At 38.3% G+C, this 19,365-nt stretch overlaps 1 protein-coding gene across 11 annotated transcripts in view; it reads right to left on the minus strand.

Annotated features, from left to right (window-relative positions):
* The window catches only part of ARMC8 (armadillo repeat containing 8), a 79,891-nt gene that overhangs the window by 25,472 nt on the left and 35,054 nt on the right, over positions 1 to 19,365 (minus strand). For 6 of the 11 annotated variants that reach the window (XR_001411701.1, XM_014939716.1, XM_014939711.1 and 3 more), the window contains 6 exons: positions 13,442 to 13,534; positions 9,638 to 9,697; positions 8,362 to 8,442; positions 4,734 to 4,809; positions 4,552 to 4,642; positions 151 to 211 (listed from right to left, as the gene is read on the minus strand). Coding sequence is in view for 10 of the 11 variants with exons in the window: in XM_014939716.1 (XP_014795202.1) it covers positions 151 to 211; positions 4,552 to 4,642; positions 4,734 to 4,809; positions 8,362 to 8,442; positions 9,638 to 9,697; positions 13,442 to 13,534 (462 nt within the window). In the remaining variant the exon portion in view is untranslated. Of the gene's footprint in view, positions 1 to 150; positions 212 to 4,551; positions 4,643 to 4,733; positions 4,810 to 4,857; positions 4,934 to 8,361; positions 8,443 to 9,637; positions 9,698 to 13,441; positions 13,535 to 19,365 lie in introns of all 11 variants that reach the window. The other 5 variants (XM_014939712.1, XM_014939713.1, XM_014939714.1 and 2 more) reach the window with 5 other exon arrangements.

Consider the following 19,365-nt stretch of genomic DNA (forward strand, 5'->3'; position numbering starts at 1 on the left):
AATAAATTAAAAAAAAAAATCAGGACAACTTGGTGCTTTGAAATCTTCAGCGTGACAGAATTTGTGCTGCTTTTTCAAAGAGACAAATGAAACCAGAATAGCCCTAGGTGAGAAAATAATTTTAAACAGAAAACTGTTTGACCAGCTCACCTTAAGAACGATGCAAGAATCATCTGTCCGTATTGCTCCTGCTCTGCACATGGAAGTAAGGCTGTAATGAAAGAATAAAACATATATTCACCTATCATTGTATTTTATGGACTTCAGTAGGATGTTGTAGAACAAGTTTTAAGCAGATTTCTAGTACAAGGGTACCTTGCTGGAGCACTGATCAATACATACACCACACACTGGTCAAAAAAGGTCTAACCACCCAACTCCACTGATCCACAAACCTCTTTTACCAACAAAACCCCCCAAAATGAACAATTTACATTAAGATAAAGGAGCAATAAACAAAGACATGTCCTTTGCTGCACACAGCATGCGCAAGCACTTAAAACAATTAGGGGAGAATCAATCAAAAAGACATTGAGGTGCTGGAGTGGGTCCAGAGAAGGGCAACAAAGCTGGTGAGAAGAGGCTGAGGGAGCTGGGGGTGTTCAGCCTGGAGAAAAGGAGGCTGAGACCTCATCTGTCTCTACAACTCCCTGAAAGGAGGGTGTAGCCAGGGGGGGGTCGGTCTCTTCTCCCAAGGAACAAGCCATGGGACAAGAGGAAATGGCCTCAAGTTGCACCAGGGGAAGTTTAGGATGGATATTAGGAAAATCTTTACATGGAAAAGGTTATTAAGCCTTGGAATGGGCTGCCCAGGGAAGGGGTTGAGGCACCATCCCTGGAGGTATTTAAAAGACAGGTTAACATAGTGCTTAGAGACATGGGTTAGTGCCAACTAATGAAATGTACTCCCCTTTGTTCTACTATTGATTCAAATACATTTGTGCTCACTAGACTTGGGCACGCAAACTGGCAGCTTAGTCAGAAGCCATTCAAGCTTTGCATCAGCCCAGAAGCAGCAGTATCATTGTGATGCTTGTCCACAGGCACATCCTTGCTAATGATGAACCCAATTAAGTCTCTGACCCTGAACCAAACCAACAGATGTTCTTTATTAGACAAGACCTTAGATAGTGGATTTGACAACTCCAAGGTCTCCAATGTATAGGGTTGGTAGTCTGGCAGCTTAGTCAGAAGCCATTCAAGCTTTGCATTAGCCCAGAAGCAGCAGTATCATTGTGATGCTTGTCCACTGGCACATCCTTGCTAATGATGAACCCGATTAAGTCTCTGACACTGAACCAAACCAACAGATGTTCTTTATTAGACAAGACCTTAGATAGTGGATTTGACAACTCCAAGGTCTCCAACGACAATGCTGACACCCCGCATCAGTCAAACGCGTAAGTTGCTTTGTTAATTTAGTTGTACGAGTCCTCCAAGCTACCAGAAATATGAAGTAGTACACCCATAAATGGATGTGGTTTACATTGAAACGGTTTATAGTTTTTACCCACTGTGCTGCAAGGAAGTAGAATGTCCTCCAAGCTACCAGAAATATGAAGTAGTTCACCCACGAATGGATGTTTTTTACATTGAAGTGGTTTATAGCTTTTACCCACTGTGCTGCAAGGAAGTAGAATGAAGCTGGAGGGTAACTGCTCTGCATTTGGTGCAGGAACAGCCAAGTATCTTTTGGTTTAGCTTCTGAACTAAGCCATTGTACCGGGCTTTTATCAAGCCACAGCTGAGGCTAAAAAAATAACTAAATTTCAGTGAAGATCACTTAAAACTAACAGGTTTCAACTCTCAATTGGGCAATTTAAAAGTGTACATACAGTCAATTATTATTGCTTGGTTAAGGAGCAGAAATGTGCTAACATACTGTACCCACATCATGTTACACTGCATTCCTGAGCTCTTTCCAAACGCCTAAAGAGCTCTTTCACCTCTCAGAAGGTAACACCACTGATCTGGTTCCTACCACCTACCTGTGACAGACATTGCTAAAATCCCATCATCAGGAGTCCTTTTATATATTACTTCTCGGAAATGAAAAGTCAAGACTTGACTGTTAGCATAGAGATAATTTTATAAACTTTTACTGTCCAAGCCTTGCAGCTGACAGCAGGAAATCCTCATTTTCACACCTGAACAGTCAGGAGGAAAGCACCCATCTTGCAGCTGCCTTTTCGTCCAGCTAGACCCTATTTGCCAAAGTAGTGCTATTGTCAAACATGAAGTTAAGTCCAGCTAGACCCTATTTGCCAGACAAAGTAGTGCTATTGTCAAACATGAAGTTAAAGCATTTTGACTTCAGGTGAAATAGGCTTGGCTTAGTTGTAAGCAATTTCAGTAATTTCAGTAGCAAAGATTACTGCTCCGCTTGTGGCTGCAAATCACTCTCTTCCCTCTGAGCCTACACTGCTGCTGAAGTGAAAGATCCTTACTCCATTCCAATCAAAAGGTATTAACTCAGGTCTTACAGGTCTACTTCAGTTGATGAAAAACAAAGGGAACTTCTTAAGACAGCTGTGTATGCCTGTCTGTATCCTGTGTATGGATTCAAGTAGAAATTTAACAAAAGGCTTCACAAATGCGTTAAAAAAACCCCAACCAACCAACCTTCTAAATCCACATTCCAAGGACTGTACTAATAAATCAGAGACAAACTGCAGATTAATTGACCAAAGCTGTTAAGGCAGGAGTGAAGTCTAATTTAGAAGTCCAAAAAAAAGAGGAACTATGACAATTTCACCTACTATTCTCATCAGAAAAAATGGAAAAAGGGATAGTCTGATTTGGGGGGAATCAAGCAAGGAGAGGACTTACAGAAGAAAAGCCAGTAGGTCTTTTTGCTTTGAGGACTGTTGTGCAACTGAGGCCATAAGTGCCCTGCTACAAAGGATGACTGCCCATGCACTAATCTGAAACTCAAGATACTGGTTTGTCTTCCATTTTCTGGCAATTTTTTTTTTTTTTTTTTTTTTTTTTTGCTTTTCACCACATCATTTTCTTCAATGCTTCCAAAACTCCACTTGAGCCAAGGGACCACAAAGCAACAGTAAAAGATGGGATTTTCTACCCAACTCCTCCCAATTTGAAGCAGATCAGTAAAGAACACCAATAAACCTGGGAGCATTCATCCCAGAACAAGGAGACAGCCCAGAGCCAGGACAATTCTTTTACTCCAACATGCCTTCATCATTTATCAACTGCCTTGTATCTCAACATCATTAAAATATTAATTAAAAAAGTATAATTTCTAATAGTTAATTCTCTATGTATTCTCTGAATTCCCCAAAAAACACACACAAAAAAAATATCAATCAGAACTGAGACTGCTGCAATGCAGTTAATTTATTTGTCCTTCTTCACTAAGACCTACCTAATAAAACCAGTAAAACCAGATTACATAGACCAATTCTGGTTGGATGGGAGCGTGGGAGGTCCCCAGACAGACCTCCCACGTGGAGAGGGATTACCTAAGGGAACTCTCCCCCCAACCACATACACATCTTTATAACTGCTTTCAGGAATGGGTTAAGTCATCACAACCTGGCAACATTCCAAAAGGGGCCACCCCACCTATCCCACTTGTTCCTCACCCAAAATCTTGAGACCTTGCACTGAGAGAAGCGTGAGTGGAATTGTTTGGTGAACTGAATCAGAGAATTCACTGATCCAGCTCAAAAATGAGCCACCAAAATCTAAAAGAATAATCAAACAATGGATCTGATACATCAGTGACCAAACTCTTGAGTACATTTAATTTCAGTAGTTTATAGCGATGGGTAATTTTATCTCTTTAACCTCCTGAAGTAATTTATTCCATTATTATCAATACAATAAAAGGAAAAAGATCTTAAAGGGAGTCAATTCCAAGCTTGTGAAGTGAATACAACCCTAGTGTTGCTGTTACAGAATTTGGTCCCATTTTGTCACAGGGTAGAAAGTCGTTATGAACACACAGAAATGCGCCCGCACCAGAAAATTAGTAACATTAATTCTGCTGTGTGAGCACATGAAGCTTACAGAATATTCTATTTTAATTAAAACAGTTGAGAAGAGGGATTAGCTCTGCTCTCTCATCATCTTAATGCATACAGTTCTCAACACACCACATCCCCAGACACCTGAGGGAGTCCTCTGAGCAGCGCTGTTAACCTGGACTACATGATATTTCAGTATTACACTTTGTAAGGACACACAATTGACCACAGGCTATTCAAAGTAAAACTTCTCAGAAAATCCAAGCTACTTGTGAAAACTGCAGTTCAGCTTATGAAAATCCAAATGTCTGAATACACGTTCCTTACAAAACCGCTGCCCAGCAACATTTTTTTCCTGTTTATGTACAGCAAAGAGTGAAAGTTATGCTGTAGAGATCATTAGGCAAGAATCATTTCTTCGAGGATTCAGATAATGCAAATAATATCTATAATTATTCCTAAGGTTTTAGAACATGTACTACTTTTATAACCAGCAAAAAGTAAGTTTAAAAGTATGTATTAAATTGCAGACTATTTCATTCTAATTCCTGATGAAAATTACCATTTGGCCGATGTGAGCTGCATTTCAATAGGCTTGTCCCTTTGTAACATCTTCACAAAAATTTGCGGTAACAATTCTCCATCAACCGACACTGCAAGCGATGAAAGAGAACTCCAAGTCATTCTAATTCAGCCAGGCAATAAAAAATAGGGTCAAACAAGCAACATCAGCCTTGTACTTACCATTTACAAGAGTCATTGATACCTGTGGGTTTTCAAAGGCTAGAACTGAGAAGCATTTCAATGCTTGCATTCGAACCAGGCAATAAAACGAGGGTCAAACAAGCAATATCAGCCTTGTACTTACCATTTACAAGAGTCATTGATACCTGTGGGTTTTCAAAGGCTAGAACTGAGAAGCATTTCAATGCTTGCATTCGAACCTGTGTAAAAACATAATATATATGAAGTATAAATGTAAAGGCTAGCTTAAAAGCAAAATTGGTCTATAATGCTGTATAGGCGTGTAGAACATAATTCTGTAAAATCAATAAGAAACGTAAAAGATGAATAAAAGGCAGATGGAAACACCTAAAACTCACACCTTGACTCCTGTGATCTCCTAGTTAGAATTATCCCTCTACAGGGTATGTTGTGAACTATTGGTGAAAAAGACAAGCAAGGATAAAACTGGGGAACTGGACAGTCAGAAACACTGGTCGCATTTGTGATGCCTCACAAACGTGTAAACAACAAAAGAATGGAACTATCATAACAACAGTAATTTTTCTTTCCAGGACTCATAAGTACATAACAGAATCAGAAATACAAGTAGTTGAGAGTTGTATTTCAGAAGCTTTTAAAGGTGAGTTTAACCAAATGTCTAAAGAGAACCATCCAGTTGAAATGATTCTAAACTAATCTTAAATATATACAATTAGTTTTACTGCCATTATACAGCCTCAGGTATCACCTGTACAAGAAGGATTCACTAATTTCTTCATGCTAGATCTTCCTTTTCCTGTCCAAAACCATGTCTTGGTTTAATTAAACAATATTTCCTGCTTGCCCAGTCACGCTAGGCTATGAAGTGCTTATAACCTCTTTTTTGACACAGGGAAGACAAGCCATTATCATCTTGCCAGACAAAGAATCTAATTTAGTTCAGATATCACTCTTCAACTTCACCTTCTACAGGTGCACATATTTAAGCCGTGCCCATGTCTTTCCATATTTCTGTTACCACATTCTTAGTGTGAAAACAAAGCAAAAGGAGCAAGATTTTGACCTAAAGAATCCCATCACTGACAAAGAACCTATTGCAAGTTAAGTTTAAGGTCCATCCAATCCTCCTTGACAAAAGGACTAGAAATGTGGAAGTCCAAGTGTAGACAACAATGGCAAAGACAATCACACTTTCGTGCACTAATTTTATAATATCTAATTAGAGCCATGGTTAAGATCTCTTCTCATCAGTAGTAGTGAGGTCTTAGTCAAGAGGAACAGATAGCAGGCTACCTGGCTGCCCAACAAAAGCCTTGTTTGACCTTTGCCATTTACTTTTCAGACAATCTAATGAATACAGTGTATCCTTCAAAGCAGCAGGAAGCAGAGGTTGTTTATCGAAAAAGCACCGAGAAAAGTCAAACCCAGAGCTCAAAAACTATATTCCTGCCAGAAAGTGGGTAAATGTTCTAATGAGAACAATCGATGATCTCAAAGGTCCCTTCCAACCATGAATATTCTGTGATTCTGTAACTGAAGTCTAGCTGGAAGTTAACTATTTTATGTAATATCGCACTATTAATTAAAGATATTAAAATTACTGCGATGACTACTTTCTTTGCCAGTAATGTCTGCTTAAGGGCAGTTATACGAGAAACAGGAAATGCAATGATTTGGGAAAATATATCAATAGGGCCTGGACACCATTATCTGTAAAGCCACTGTAAAAGCTGTGGTCCCTCTCGCCGGTGGTGAAGACACAAACCTGTAATGCTGTAACTTCTGGGAAAGGTACTGGTAGGATCAGCTGGCTGTGGGACAGTCCCATACCAAAGGAAAAGAGTTTATTGAAAAACAGCAGACAATTCTCTTGGCAGATCTAGACAAACTTTTCTCATGGGGACTGGAATCCCATTTTGAGGGTTTCTGCTGTTTATTGATGTGGAACTATCCCCCAAATCGTCTGAAATTTTCTTATTTGGCTGAATATTAAGAAACTGGATAGAGAAGTATGAGAATGGGATGGCTTGTACTCTACAAAAACATATCAGTTACATTAGAAGTCTGAGAACATCTAATTACTGCAGAACACTAAAATGCAGCAAAGACTGCAATAAAGCTGTTTATCCTGGGAATATTAACAGAGGAAAGCGTACAAAGAGCAGTTCGGTATTTACACCTGGAATTTAAAAGCCTGACCAAACTAGCAAAGGAGGAAATAGAGAATACTTTAAACATCTCTCCAGTAAGGTAGGATAAATATAAATATTTTAATGGAACACTACATGTCTCTTGTTGGTGACAAATCAGCCTGAAAACTTTATCTTCCTTTGATTTCTTTATTTTAAAGCAGCTCTCTGAAAAAATGAGGGAAGGTTCAAAGCCATTAGAAAAAGCTGCAAGCCAAACATAGCTTGGAAAATTCACCTCACAATACAGAATAAAAAGGTCAGCTAATGAGAGAAAGAGCAAAATGTTGCCTGATTGCTGTGGTGACTAATTAGTACAGAAAGACAAAAACCAGAAGTTTAACAGTCTCACTAACAAAATACTGAAGACCACATATTTCCTAGTGGATTTATTAAAAAAACCCCAAACCAAACAAAAAGCACCACACAAGACTAACAAGCCCCAGAAAGAGAGCACAGTTTCCCTTCACTTGAAATCCTCAATTAAGGACTGGTTTTCCTCTTGAAAGATACTTTATCAAGAGTGTTCTGCATTAGGCAGGAGATCAAAATAGACAAACACAATTACTGCATCCAGTCTCAGTCAACCAGCAAGCAGCTTATTTTCAATAAAATAAAAAAGGCACAATAACACAGTATTTTGTATTAGATATTGTAATAAAAATAACTCCAGATAAATTTGGATACTTTGAAGCGTTTCTTATTTTCAGGAATTATGACATTCATAATTTGGGCCGGTGGGGTATGGGAGGTGTAAATAAATTGGTATCTCCATAAGAAAGACTATGAAAGTTCAACTGTTTAGAGATTGTAAGAGTGGAGTCAGGCAGATTTTAGAATTATTTGCATAACAGACATCTGTTAGCCCTCAAAAAAAACTATGCAGAAGAGCCTTATAAAACATTTTATGCATTCAAACACTTTATTAAGTAATCTATAGCAGACTCCTAAGGCTGTACTCAGGATTTGAAATTCTGGCCACCAAGTTACAGGTGGACTATGATGCTTTTCCCCAGAGGTGGTACTTCCAAAACACAGAAATTCAGTGAGCACAACACACAAGAGTTGGTGCTTCCACACATTCCATGTCCATCTTTTCACAGGTATGACTCCCATTTAGGGCAGTTCATATTGCTTCTCTTCGGCTCCATTTTTTTTTCCTCATTTATGTTCAACAAATTAGACTGTATTTATTGGGTTGCCAAGCGGCTGTCCTCCTATGGATTAACGACAACCAGTTTGTTTTAATTAATGGTGTCTTAACTTTCCACAGCACTCCAGAACAATAGGTCTCGTTTTGACAGAAATCCACAGAAGTAAAATCAACTGTTATTTTAGAAATATACATTATACCTCTTGATAGTTTTAGTTCATATGCATAGACATAGCTTCTATAAACTTCATTTGGATTCTTTTCATAGATACACATAAAACACAGAATAATTTGAATGTCTTACTTTGTAAGAGGTGGAGACTAACAGATGTGCGATATTCTGAACAGCTCCGTGGTTAAATAAGATTGTCTGGTGATCTGGACCCTTCAAAGGAAAACATAAAACACCATTTATTTTTTTAAAAGAACAAGAGGTTTCCACTATCTACAACTTACTGTCAAGTATCAGAGGTAGATTTGTTAACAATTACTGTGGAATCAGCTGGCACACCAACTTGGTTATTTTATTTTAAAACAAGTCCAACTCTTCTTTTCATAGCATTTGTCCTTTTCCGGTAATCATTTCCATTCTTTTCTTCAATAGGCAATGAAATTAGTTTTCACAGATGAAGAAACATGGACAGAGTACTTATGTTTCTATTTTTCATATGAGAATCAATCAAAAGCTCCTGATTTTCTCTACAAATCATATGAAAAACCCCCAGTTACTAATGTCTTCTCCTCTCGTAATATTAAGCATTTTCAACAATTCTAACTTCAGAAGAGAGGGAATTAATCCTGAAACTGTTTCCAGACAGAATGTGACAGTGCTTTGAGAATAGATTCATATTTTCCTTCCTAGAGATTATTTTCGTTTCAAACATATTTAGCAATAAATCTAGTCAGCCATCACCCATTTATTGACTTCAAGATCTAAGTCGGCAATGGTCGATTCAATATTCTGCCGAGATTTAAAAAGCATTTGGAATTAAACACAAATACTGAATTTTGCAGTAGAAAGTTCTCAGAACTTCTGTATTATGACAAGGCTTGATGAGGTTGCAAAAAACAACCTGAAATCCCACTAGGGCCTGCAACCCTCACTGGTCTCTTGGGAAATCTGAGCTGTGACTTAAAAACATCCCTTTACCGGTAGCTTCATGACGCTCGTCATCTTTGCATTAAGCACAGGCTACGCACAATTTAAATTCAGCTTTTAGAATGTCACAGCATTAATCATACCTCAGTGCGTTTTCTTGACTAATCTGGAAGTGAAGAAAGTATCTTCACTCCTTAATCTTTGGTTCAAACCCAGCTGAGCTCATGGGCACATCTATACAGCACGAGCGATGCTTTATTTTCACATTTGAGATACAGCTGAAATCAGATTCCTCTTATATCCCAAAGAACATTTTTAGAACATCCCCTACCTCTAAGAAAAAAAAAAAAGGCATTAAATTTACTTTTAGATGTAACATATCTGGTGCTTTAAGAGATGCTTCAGCTGCTACTGCCACCAAGAGCTTTCTACCAAAAAAATGCAATTAAAACAGCATGGTTGAAGGAGGAAAACAACTTACATTGGCACACAGAAGTGGCTGAGGCAATGATTTAAAGCCGCAGCTATGCCAGTGTTGAAGCTGAAGAACAGATATTAAAATACGTGAAAAAAAATGAATGAAATTAAAGTAAAAGAAATCATACTGACCTAGATAGTTTTAGTAATTCACAAGTATTAGTGATTGTAAATTCTGTGCAAACAGGACAAAGGCATGTACAGAGGAGACACTCAGGTGGATTCTTAGTTGTGTAACTGGATGTATATGACAACACCTAATCTGTACACGTTGTGTTTGCACACACCGACCCAGCTTGTTTAACGCACAATCAGGGGAAGCACTAACCCATAAATAGGGACAGCTTCAAATACAAAAGTGAAAAGCTGCAAATATAATTGTTTCCAAGCAGCTCAGGCACCAATTTAATAGCAACACCGCCTGCTTTTGGGGATAGAAACAGCGTTCCAGGAGCCAGTCCTACTACAGGGATCTATTTCTCCAAATACGATTGAACAAAACAACATTTCAGGAATAGAAATCACACGTTTTGCATGATTTTCCCTCTTAAACTGTCAATTTTCAAGAAAGTGGTAGGAGAGAACAATGTAACATAACATTACAGGAATAGAAATCACACATTTGCATTATTTTCCCTCTTAAACTGTCAATTTCCAAGAAAGTGGTAGGAGAGAACAATGTAACAATTCATTCCCTAATGAAATTTTCAAAGCAGGAATCTAAATGGAGATGTACCTTGGTTCAGGGATCCAGCACCAGCCCTAAGACCACGTAAGAAAACATCCTCAGAACAGGCTTGGGAGGAAGCTGCCTTGATTACAGGCTTTATCCTGGATCCTTCCCAGACACAAGATTCTAATTTTCAACTGGTGGCGAAATCATTATTTATGCAGAGATGTCACCACATTGATATATAAGTTCCAGAACTATCTTTTCAAATTATTCATACAACCACGTGTTTCCAAATGCATACCTTATCTTTTTAATTTGACCATTAAAATTGACCATTAATTTGACCATTACCTACTCACAACTCTGGAAACAAATCAACTGTGACAGAGAGAACCTGGGAAAGTAAGTTTTGACTTGCATTTTAGCATCCCATGTACATCAACCTGATTTCAGTTTACTTAGTTGCTTCTACGTTGATAGAATCCTGGCTCTGCGTGTTAAAAACTGCATCTGCCCCACCTGTAAATCAACACTTTCCCTCGATTAGTATGGCTCTTCTCCAGGGGCAATGTTTTCCATCAGTGAATTTTAACTCTAAAAATGCCGTGAGAAGCAGTAAAAGCAAGCAGTAAAAGCAGAAACCAGCAGTAATATGTTAGGAATCCAAATTAAGGATTTCCTAGCTCAAGAGAACTGAGCTTTTCCAAGGAAATCTGAGCAGGCAAGGAAAAAAAAAGAAACCAGAGAAACCCAACCAAACAAGACTCTGGCAAGGAAGAGAAAGAAATGGACGCACAAGATCTAAGCAGAGAAGGGTAGGCAGGAACAGGGAGGGCAGTAGTTATGATATGTCACTATCAGTTCAATGAATAGATCTACTAAGGTGTAGAGAAAGAGAAATAAAAGCATCAATCCCTCTTATAAAATATGCTGTCGTACCTAATATGAAAACATACAGTAACTGATTTCTTCAGGAAAAAATTAGAAAGGTTCTCTCACTCATGGCCTTTTTGGGGGAAGATGGAGTCTTCATTAAAAATATTGTGAATACTGACACTTTGAGTATTTATTTTTTTTTAATTATAAAAACATACTTTGCCTATCCATATAAATCAGAAAAATCCCGCAAATTCTGCTTCACTGTATTAATGTATTTTTTTATGTCTAAAAATGCAGTAATTGACCTTAATAATCACATCTGAAACAAAAGAACTAAACAAAAAAGAAAGAACAGGGCATTTTAGATTTTTCCAAACAGCTGCATTTGCCTGGGCAGAGAGAAATGAGTTCTTGATCAGTTTAACATTTGTGATCATCTGTTTACTCAACCTCAAATATGTTTCTTTGTTATGCAGCTCATGTTTATTCTGTGAATGCAACTATTTCCTAATACTCACACCCATCACCCTGCTTTTCTTGTCCATTCACGTTTCCATCTGTTCACACAATTAACTTCTTCTTTCCGGAAATTTGGATTTTTCAAAACATTCACTGTAAAATTTGCTCAAGTCAGATTTGGGGGGCAAAGGAGGCATTGAATACAGGATAGTGAGTTCATAAGACCTTCCTTACCCTACTTTTGTTAAGTTACTGGGCATTTGCTTTTTTTTTAAATAATATTTTTGATATGTAAGTCACCATGAGTTAACGGAGCTACAAGGAAGTAACTTAGAAAAAGATTTCAATAGCCATTTTCATGTTGGATTAATTACCCAAAGTTACTCTGCAGTTCTCACACAACCAACAGGGTTTATATTGCTACAGAGCTAGCCCCTGATTCTACAAACTGACTTCTATAATCAGTTCTAATTCAAATCTATATGACATCCTATAATCAGTTCTCTGGTATTTTTCTTGCAAGCCAACACAGCATGATTTTTCACCTGTTGAAGCTACTCAGCCCATTAAGGAAACTTTCCAGGGCCACTTAAAGATGAGATCCCTCCCTGGTGCGTTTTTCTTCTTAAAATACCAAATTCTTTTTCCAATATTAGCTATAGATCTGAATTTTAGGGGGTTGGACTAGATGATCTCCAGAGGTCCCTTCCAACCCCATAGCATTCTGTGATTTCCACAGTCCAGCATAGGATTTTGTCTTTATGTTTTACTTAAACAATTCTATCAATTGTTTAAGCTGAGTTATATTTTTATATCACACTAACTCTACAATTTTCAGTCCTCAGTTTCACTTAACAGAAGAAATACAATTGGATGAACATAATAAATAACAGTTAAGGCAGAGAAAATTACGATTTTAACACAGGAATAATTCAGAGTTCCAGAAGACTCATCACAAGTGATAAGATAGAAAGATATTTTTCAAGGTAAATACTTACAAATTCATAAAGTCTGGAACTTTCTCATTTGTTAATCTGGGAGATAAATACCATCTATGAATTTTTAGTTTTAAACTGTTTCTAAAAGGGAAAGATGCTGTACAAATCTGATTTGAATTGAATTATTTTGATACAGCTACTGTATAAGCCATGGGTACCACCAAAACCCACAACAATAATATAAAAACAGTGTGTGTGGAAACTTGGAGCAGGGGAGGGAAAGACAAAACCCCATGTTTTTGGGGTGGGGTTGCTGCTGATTTTAAATCAGTTTTCCCATATCAAGGCATTGCATTGTATAGCAGGAATGAACACATATCTGGATAAACCTGTAACTGGTAGAGCTCAACCGAGAAGAGCATTTTTCTTCCTTTTTATCTACAGTAGCTCCTAGAAAACATTCTCTGAGTTTAAAACAGCTGTTTTTAAAGCACACGCAAGACCTCTGCAAAGAGATACTCATGCTGTCTTGAAACTACCAGAGAAAGAAATTAAGCCTTCCAAAATTTATAGTGATAGTAGTGAAGATTGATATTCACTTAGATTGTTGGCTTTGTTCAGTAGTCAAAAGGTATAAATACATATACACACCCTAGAAAAAAAGCTCTTATTTGCATATTTTGTTTTACTGCAGAGAAACATGTATCAACCCCAATAAATCTGTCAGCAAATCCAGAGCAATAACAGTTCAATCATTACTGTCCTAATGTTCCTGCCACAAAAGGCAGTATCATCTTGCAGTTCCTTACATGCCAGAAACATAATAGGTTGCATAAAGAACATGTATTCTCTTTCTTACTTTGCAGCAATGTGAGAAGATCTGACATATGTATTCTTGTGTATATCGAGACCTACTGAGCAGTGCCATGAGGTGGGAGATAACTGTAGCATCCTGGAAACAAGGCAGAAAAGAAAAAAAAAAAAGCATTAGCACTATATGTCAGCACAGTTTGTTACTTAAAAGAGTACTCCTGACTCTGCAGTCAGTGTTCTCCCTTCCACTGAAACTTGCATGGACACAAGGACAAGACCATTAAAGTAGTACAGGACAGACTTTAAAGCAGGAGTGACGGTTCCGAGTCAAATCTTCATGGAAAAAATAAAAGGTGAATGCAAGTTAGGTATAAAACTTTCAGAAATTATCTCCAGAATCTTTAATTTGTAAGAAAACAATAAAAGAATGGGGGGAAAAACATACCAACTGCAAGCATGGTCACTGAAAACAATTACTTCAGGAGTTGTCTTAGTATTTTCTTCCTACAAGTGCGATTTACTTACCACTCCATTAACAGCTCCAAGTAGAAAAGAGCAGGGAGGGGAGGAAGAGACCAGACTGAACACTCTACAGTCCACCTTGAATCCTGTGGCACTCACTTTCTAATCTATTCATATGGGGTAATCATTTCCTTTGCTTTGAGTCAAACACACACTATAGATCTATTAGTATGCGTGACACTAATGATAAAGAATTCCAAATAAATCAGCAAAAGAAAATCATAATAGAGTTCTCTTGTGAAAACACATCCAGTTACTTAAGCTCTGTGGTAATTACAAAATTACAATATTTTAAAGCTTTCCCTCACTTTTACCAGGACAATTTCATGGCAGCAATTGCAGTGATCAGAAAAGAAACACAGGTCACTTTAGTTTGGAAAGGTGGTAAACAACATGATTTCTATGAGATAAAAGGTGCTGAACAGCAGAGATGAAAGACAGAATCTTCCTTTCCAAAGAACTTGTGCCATATTGACCCTACACAAGTCAGTCAGACTCTGTTTTACCCGCAGCTGAATGAGGAATTGCATCCCTCTGACTAGGGAGAGGTGGACTAAAATTAGAGCTAAATCTTCATGCTCCTCAGCTACTTTTACAGTAATGAAAGTAGCACCAGCTGGATTGTTTTAATGACTACAGCTTCAGAGACACACAGCTGATTATGCAGAGTTTTATTTCCCAATTATTTTCCATATAGAAAATAATTTCCCATATTATTTCCCATATTATTTTCCATATAGAAATTTCCCATCACATTTTTTTATCTTAGCAAAATAAACATGTATAAGTCTCTCCTATTTGTACACATATCTGAGATTAGGCAAAGCTTCGCAATATTTATTTTTGCTATTTTAATTTTCTTATATGTAGATATATAATTTAGCAGACTTGTTTTAACAAGCTTTGCTGCCAACAATCTAGCCCTCTTGTTCTCAGCAGAAAAACAATAGGACAACAGAGCCAAGAAACACACTGAGAATTAAAACAACTTCTGCTTCTAACTGCTTGTTTCTCAATAACCAGAAAGGATCAACGTGCAACAGCCTCATTTGCTATTTCAGCATCCTATGGAGAGACAGTTTCTTCCAGGTTCAGCAGCCATGTGTCCATCCTCACTGCATGCTTATGGGCATAGGATAAGAGAAATTGGAGTTCTTCCAGGTACAGCAGCCATATATCCACCCTCACTGCATGCTTATGGGCATAGGATAAGGAAGGGACAAACTATTCCAAGTGTATTCTTAGGGTCTGGCCAACTGTAGCTCCATCTGATCTTCTGCCTTCACACATGGCTATCAGAACCCAAAGGCTGGCAAGGAGCTGGTTTGGTTGCAGGGCAATAGTGGACATTAAACCCACAAGTATGTTGTAACAGCACTGGTGGTCGTAACCATAATGAAGTGTCTCTTGACTCTCCGGACAGAGGTAAAGGTCTGTAAACTAAGTGGGTAGTGGGGTTTGGGCATACGCCGAGCAGGGCAGCAAATTTCCATGAGAAACCAAACAGAAGCAGCAAACAGACCAACCTTGTTCTCAAGAAACAAGTTACAATCTTAAAAAGTCATAGCAGGTCCCCCAAACTTTTAAAGTGTCTCCTTCTTTGAGTTAAGAGCAATACAAATACCCTGGATTCCTCTGTGGTTTAACACATTCGACCCATTAAAACAGATTCTTGTCATTTTCTGTAAATCTTAGGCAGCTGGAGATACCAAATCACACATTCAACGTGTTCAACACAACATACATACATACAGGCTAAGGGGCTTAGCAGCAATAAAGTGCACCTCAGACAAAACAATCAAGAAGTCAGGCGGGTTGCGGGAGAGAAAAGAGAGACCCCAGGATTCTGAGGCAGTAAAACTTAAAAAAAGAAGCTTCAAAATATAAAATGCAAGACCTGCAATCTCCTGCAGGGACATCACTCACTACGAAATCCGGCTTATTTAAAAAATTGCAACTAAAAGGATGTAAAGGTTGGTCTAAAAGTTGAAGTCTTATGAAACGGACAGAGATATTGCTCTTGCCAAAGATAAGAGGTACAAGAATTCACAACTAAAGAAATATAAACAGAGGGAGCTGACTGAAAATATCTGCACCAGCTCAGTAATCCTTAGCCAGAGGAGATCCCCAGGAGCTGACAAGGATTCAAACTGCCGCTATTAAAGACAGACACAGTGTTCCCTGATGTTAGTAACATCTACATGATCCAGAAAACCATGTAACAGTGAAATCTTTGGGGATGTCAGCAAAAAAAAAAGCCTAGATTGCGACGTGGAGGTAGAAGAAAACACATTTGTCCTGTTCTGGTCTCCTCCCCCAAATAGGGGCACCCACTATTATATATTGCTTTATAACTGTATTTGTCCTTACCTTAAATTTGGGTTTCTCTAAGCTAACCAGGAAATTGTAGTTAAAAATTTATAGATATCAGTATCCATTCAGGTTCTTGGGGAGAAACAGAAAGCCAGAAGAGTAGCAACTAATTTATTTGCTAAATAAGAGACGAGTAGCTTGTGACCAGATTTGACCCTTGCACCAACCGAGTAATTCTTATGGACTGCAGCTGCCTTATCTCCAGAGAGACACTGGCAGGTACAGACCTGCATTTTAATCAGGCAATGAATACTGACATCATCTGTCACCTTTACTGTATGACCAGTACACATCTGGATACTAAATAATGCTGCCAACAATAATGCTGTCCTATAAAAAACCCTCCTTCCTTCCCTCAAGGTGGCAGAACGGTTTTGCATCCTGATTTATTTTTAAACTTGAAGTGGTAGCATTGCTTATGAATAACAGATTTCAGTGAAAATACACAAGAGTGACATTTAGATTATTCCTCATTAACTAAGAAAGCACTTGAAATCTATCAAAAGTGCAAGGCGACAAGTTTTGTATCAAGAGCCACTGGAAATCAACCTGAAGCTAAAGAAGTGAAGATTTCTGATGCTCTTTCACAGATTTTACTAGAACGTATCTTCCCAAATCCTTGTTTTTATCTCCCAAAGGAGGAATCTACACTCACAATTTGCAGTTAAAAGACTGAGATTCACAAATCCCTTACAACGTTGTCTGTTTCAGGAAATGTAAGACAAATATCTACGCATCACATGTATTGTAACAAAATTAATGCCCATCCAAAGAGAACTCAGAGAGAATTGATGGAGTTGCATTTACCTGCTTGGACCCCAATACCTACCTATTTTTTTCATATTCCTTTTTAATATTAAAACAAAATTTGCAGGATCTATTCTTAAAACATTTTCTTATAAAAAAGGACTAAGAACTGGCATTCTTAGAGTCATCCAAATAACTTAAATTTGAGCTCTCTAAGCTAGAATTCATCATTTTACAACTCTCATTTTTAGGAAACAGTTCAGATTAGAGACTGTTTAGCCTTGCTGCATGGGCTCAGCCATGACAGACAGGAGGTATGAAAGGAGTAAGGCATTAGATCACCCAGATTCCTCCTGTAATAGCCACATATTGCTGAGCCGTGGTGGAACGCGTGTACACTTTGCAGTGTGGTTTCATTGCTCCTTGAATACCCAGAAAACGGGATCACCACTGGGAACATCCATAAGGAAACATGTAGAATAACTTCATGGGCTGGAAAGGGTTTCTGCCACTGAATCCATTCTTTCTGTTTTAAATAGAATAGCAAGCTGAAGGAACAGGCTATGAGTCAAATTGGATTAGATTCAGTGCCTGAATCTATTCAGCAAGCCAAAACACACCTAGCTACCATGAGCTGCCTAGTTCAGGTGTACAAAACACCTCCAAATACAGTCTAACAATTTAATAAAAGTACAAAAGTCTGCATGTATACCTGCATCTCAATGGATCTCTCACCCTGGACTGCATGCCATACCTCATTTCCATTTGCAGGATAGTCACTAAAATGGTCTCGGCACCAAAGCCCACCCCTTCAGTGAGGGATGTCTCCACAAGACACATTTACCTGGCACAGCACATCTGGACACAGCTGGGTACTCTTCTGCAGCAAACTTGCTGCAAGATCTCTGTATCAGACACTAAGAGCCTGGCCTTTTTGAGAGCTCAGCGTTCATTCAGCTCAACACACACGGATGGGTCTTCACATTTTCTCAGTGCAGGTCCTATGTTCCTAAAGGGAACAGCCCAAACATTTCCACCTCTGAAGAACTATTGTGTCTTTGGAACTGAACTTAATTACTCAAAACTGCCAGCAGTTTATCCTTCAAGCTCCTGTTTATAAGGAAAGGTTCAAGAGGAGAGATGTAGTTTCCAACACCTAGCATTTCTGCTGCAAAAAAATATCCAGGTTACTATGGATGACATGGTTTTGTTTTTTTAAATGAGATTTTATGTTTATTCTCTCCCAAACCTATTACAAATAGAAAGAAATATTTATAGCCCCTCTATTTAAAGCACTTGTGTATCCTGGATCTTAACTGAGAGGTCCTCTGAAACCTCTAGAGTGAGTGTAACATCCTTGGAGACATTGAGCTAAGTCATAATATCTGGTTTGGAAATAGTCCTGGCCGAAGTTTGAGAGCATCCTCCATGCAGCCAAACTGCAAAGAAATTCTGGGAACAGTTTCTATCTTCCATACAACTCAGGAACCAACTTTTCAGAAGTCTTCTCCAAAACTGTTAGACACGAATGAAAACCACTTACAAACTCAGAATCTCTCCTTTCAAGATAGGACCTGATAAAGGAGAACTCAAAAGGTTGCTGAATAAGCTCTTTTATCCATTCCAGGTCTGAAGCCATATGGAAATGGTGACTGTCTCCCTGAAGCTGTTGTGATCAGAAACAAAGAGGAAGCAGCATGGCTAAACGAGAAATTTAAGTTCTTCCTGTTATTCTCAATGTCAGAAAAGTGAAGTGTCTGCCATAAAGTGTTGATTAGGCCCATAATTGCTTCATTAATTGCAAAGACAACTTCTCAACTGCTGCCTTGTGAAAAGCAGCTTGCAGCAGTGGGGGCTGTGACTATGCCTTCCAACAGGTAGGAAAAACGTCTCTTCTTTTCAAAGGATCTGCATTTGGTACTTTTCAAAGCATGGGTTTGGGTATTCCCACAAGGGAAGCAAAAAAGAAGCTGATTTGCAAAATTAGCATCTTAAGTACAGTCATCAAATATTTAACTTTCAGGTGCCCAACTGAAGTGGGAGTTTGGAAAAATGGGTATTACAGCTGAAATTAAAGAACAAGGGCACCCTCACCAGCTGATCGTTTCCTGTAGCTCTGGTTAATTAAGGGACACCACATTTGCCTGAATAAGGAATGGGGTAGCAGAGTTCTGATGTCGCTGTTGTGCAGCAGAGAAAGCAAAAGAGAAAGAAGTATCCAGTATCTTGGACATACTGTTCCCACAATGTCAGTGGTCATTTATATGCTAAGACTGGTTCTTTCACATTTCTGTACCGTACACGCTATTCTACTTCCTCTCTCCAAGA

This window comes from Calidris pugnax, unplaced genomic scaffold (assembly GCF_001431845.1).
Source record: "Calidris pugnax isolate Ruff unplaced genomic scaffold, ASM143184v1 scaffold37, whole genome shotgun sequence".
NCBI lineage: Eukaryota > Metazoa > Chordata > Aves > Charadriiformes > Scolopacidae > Calidris > Calidris pugnax.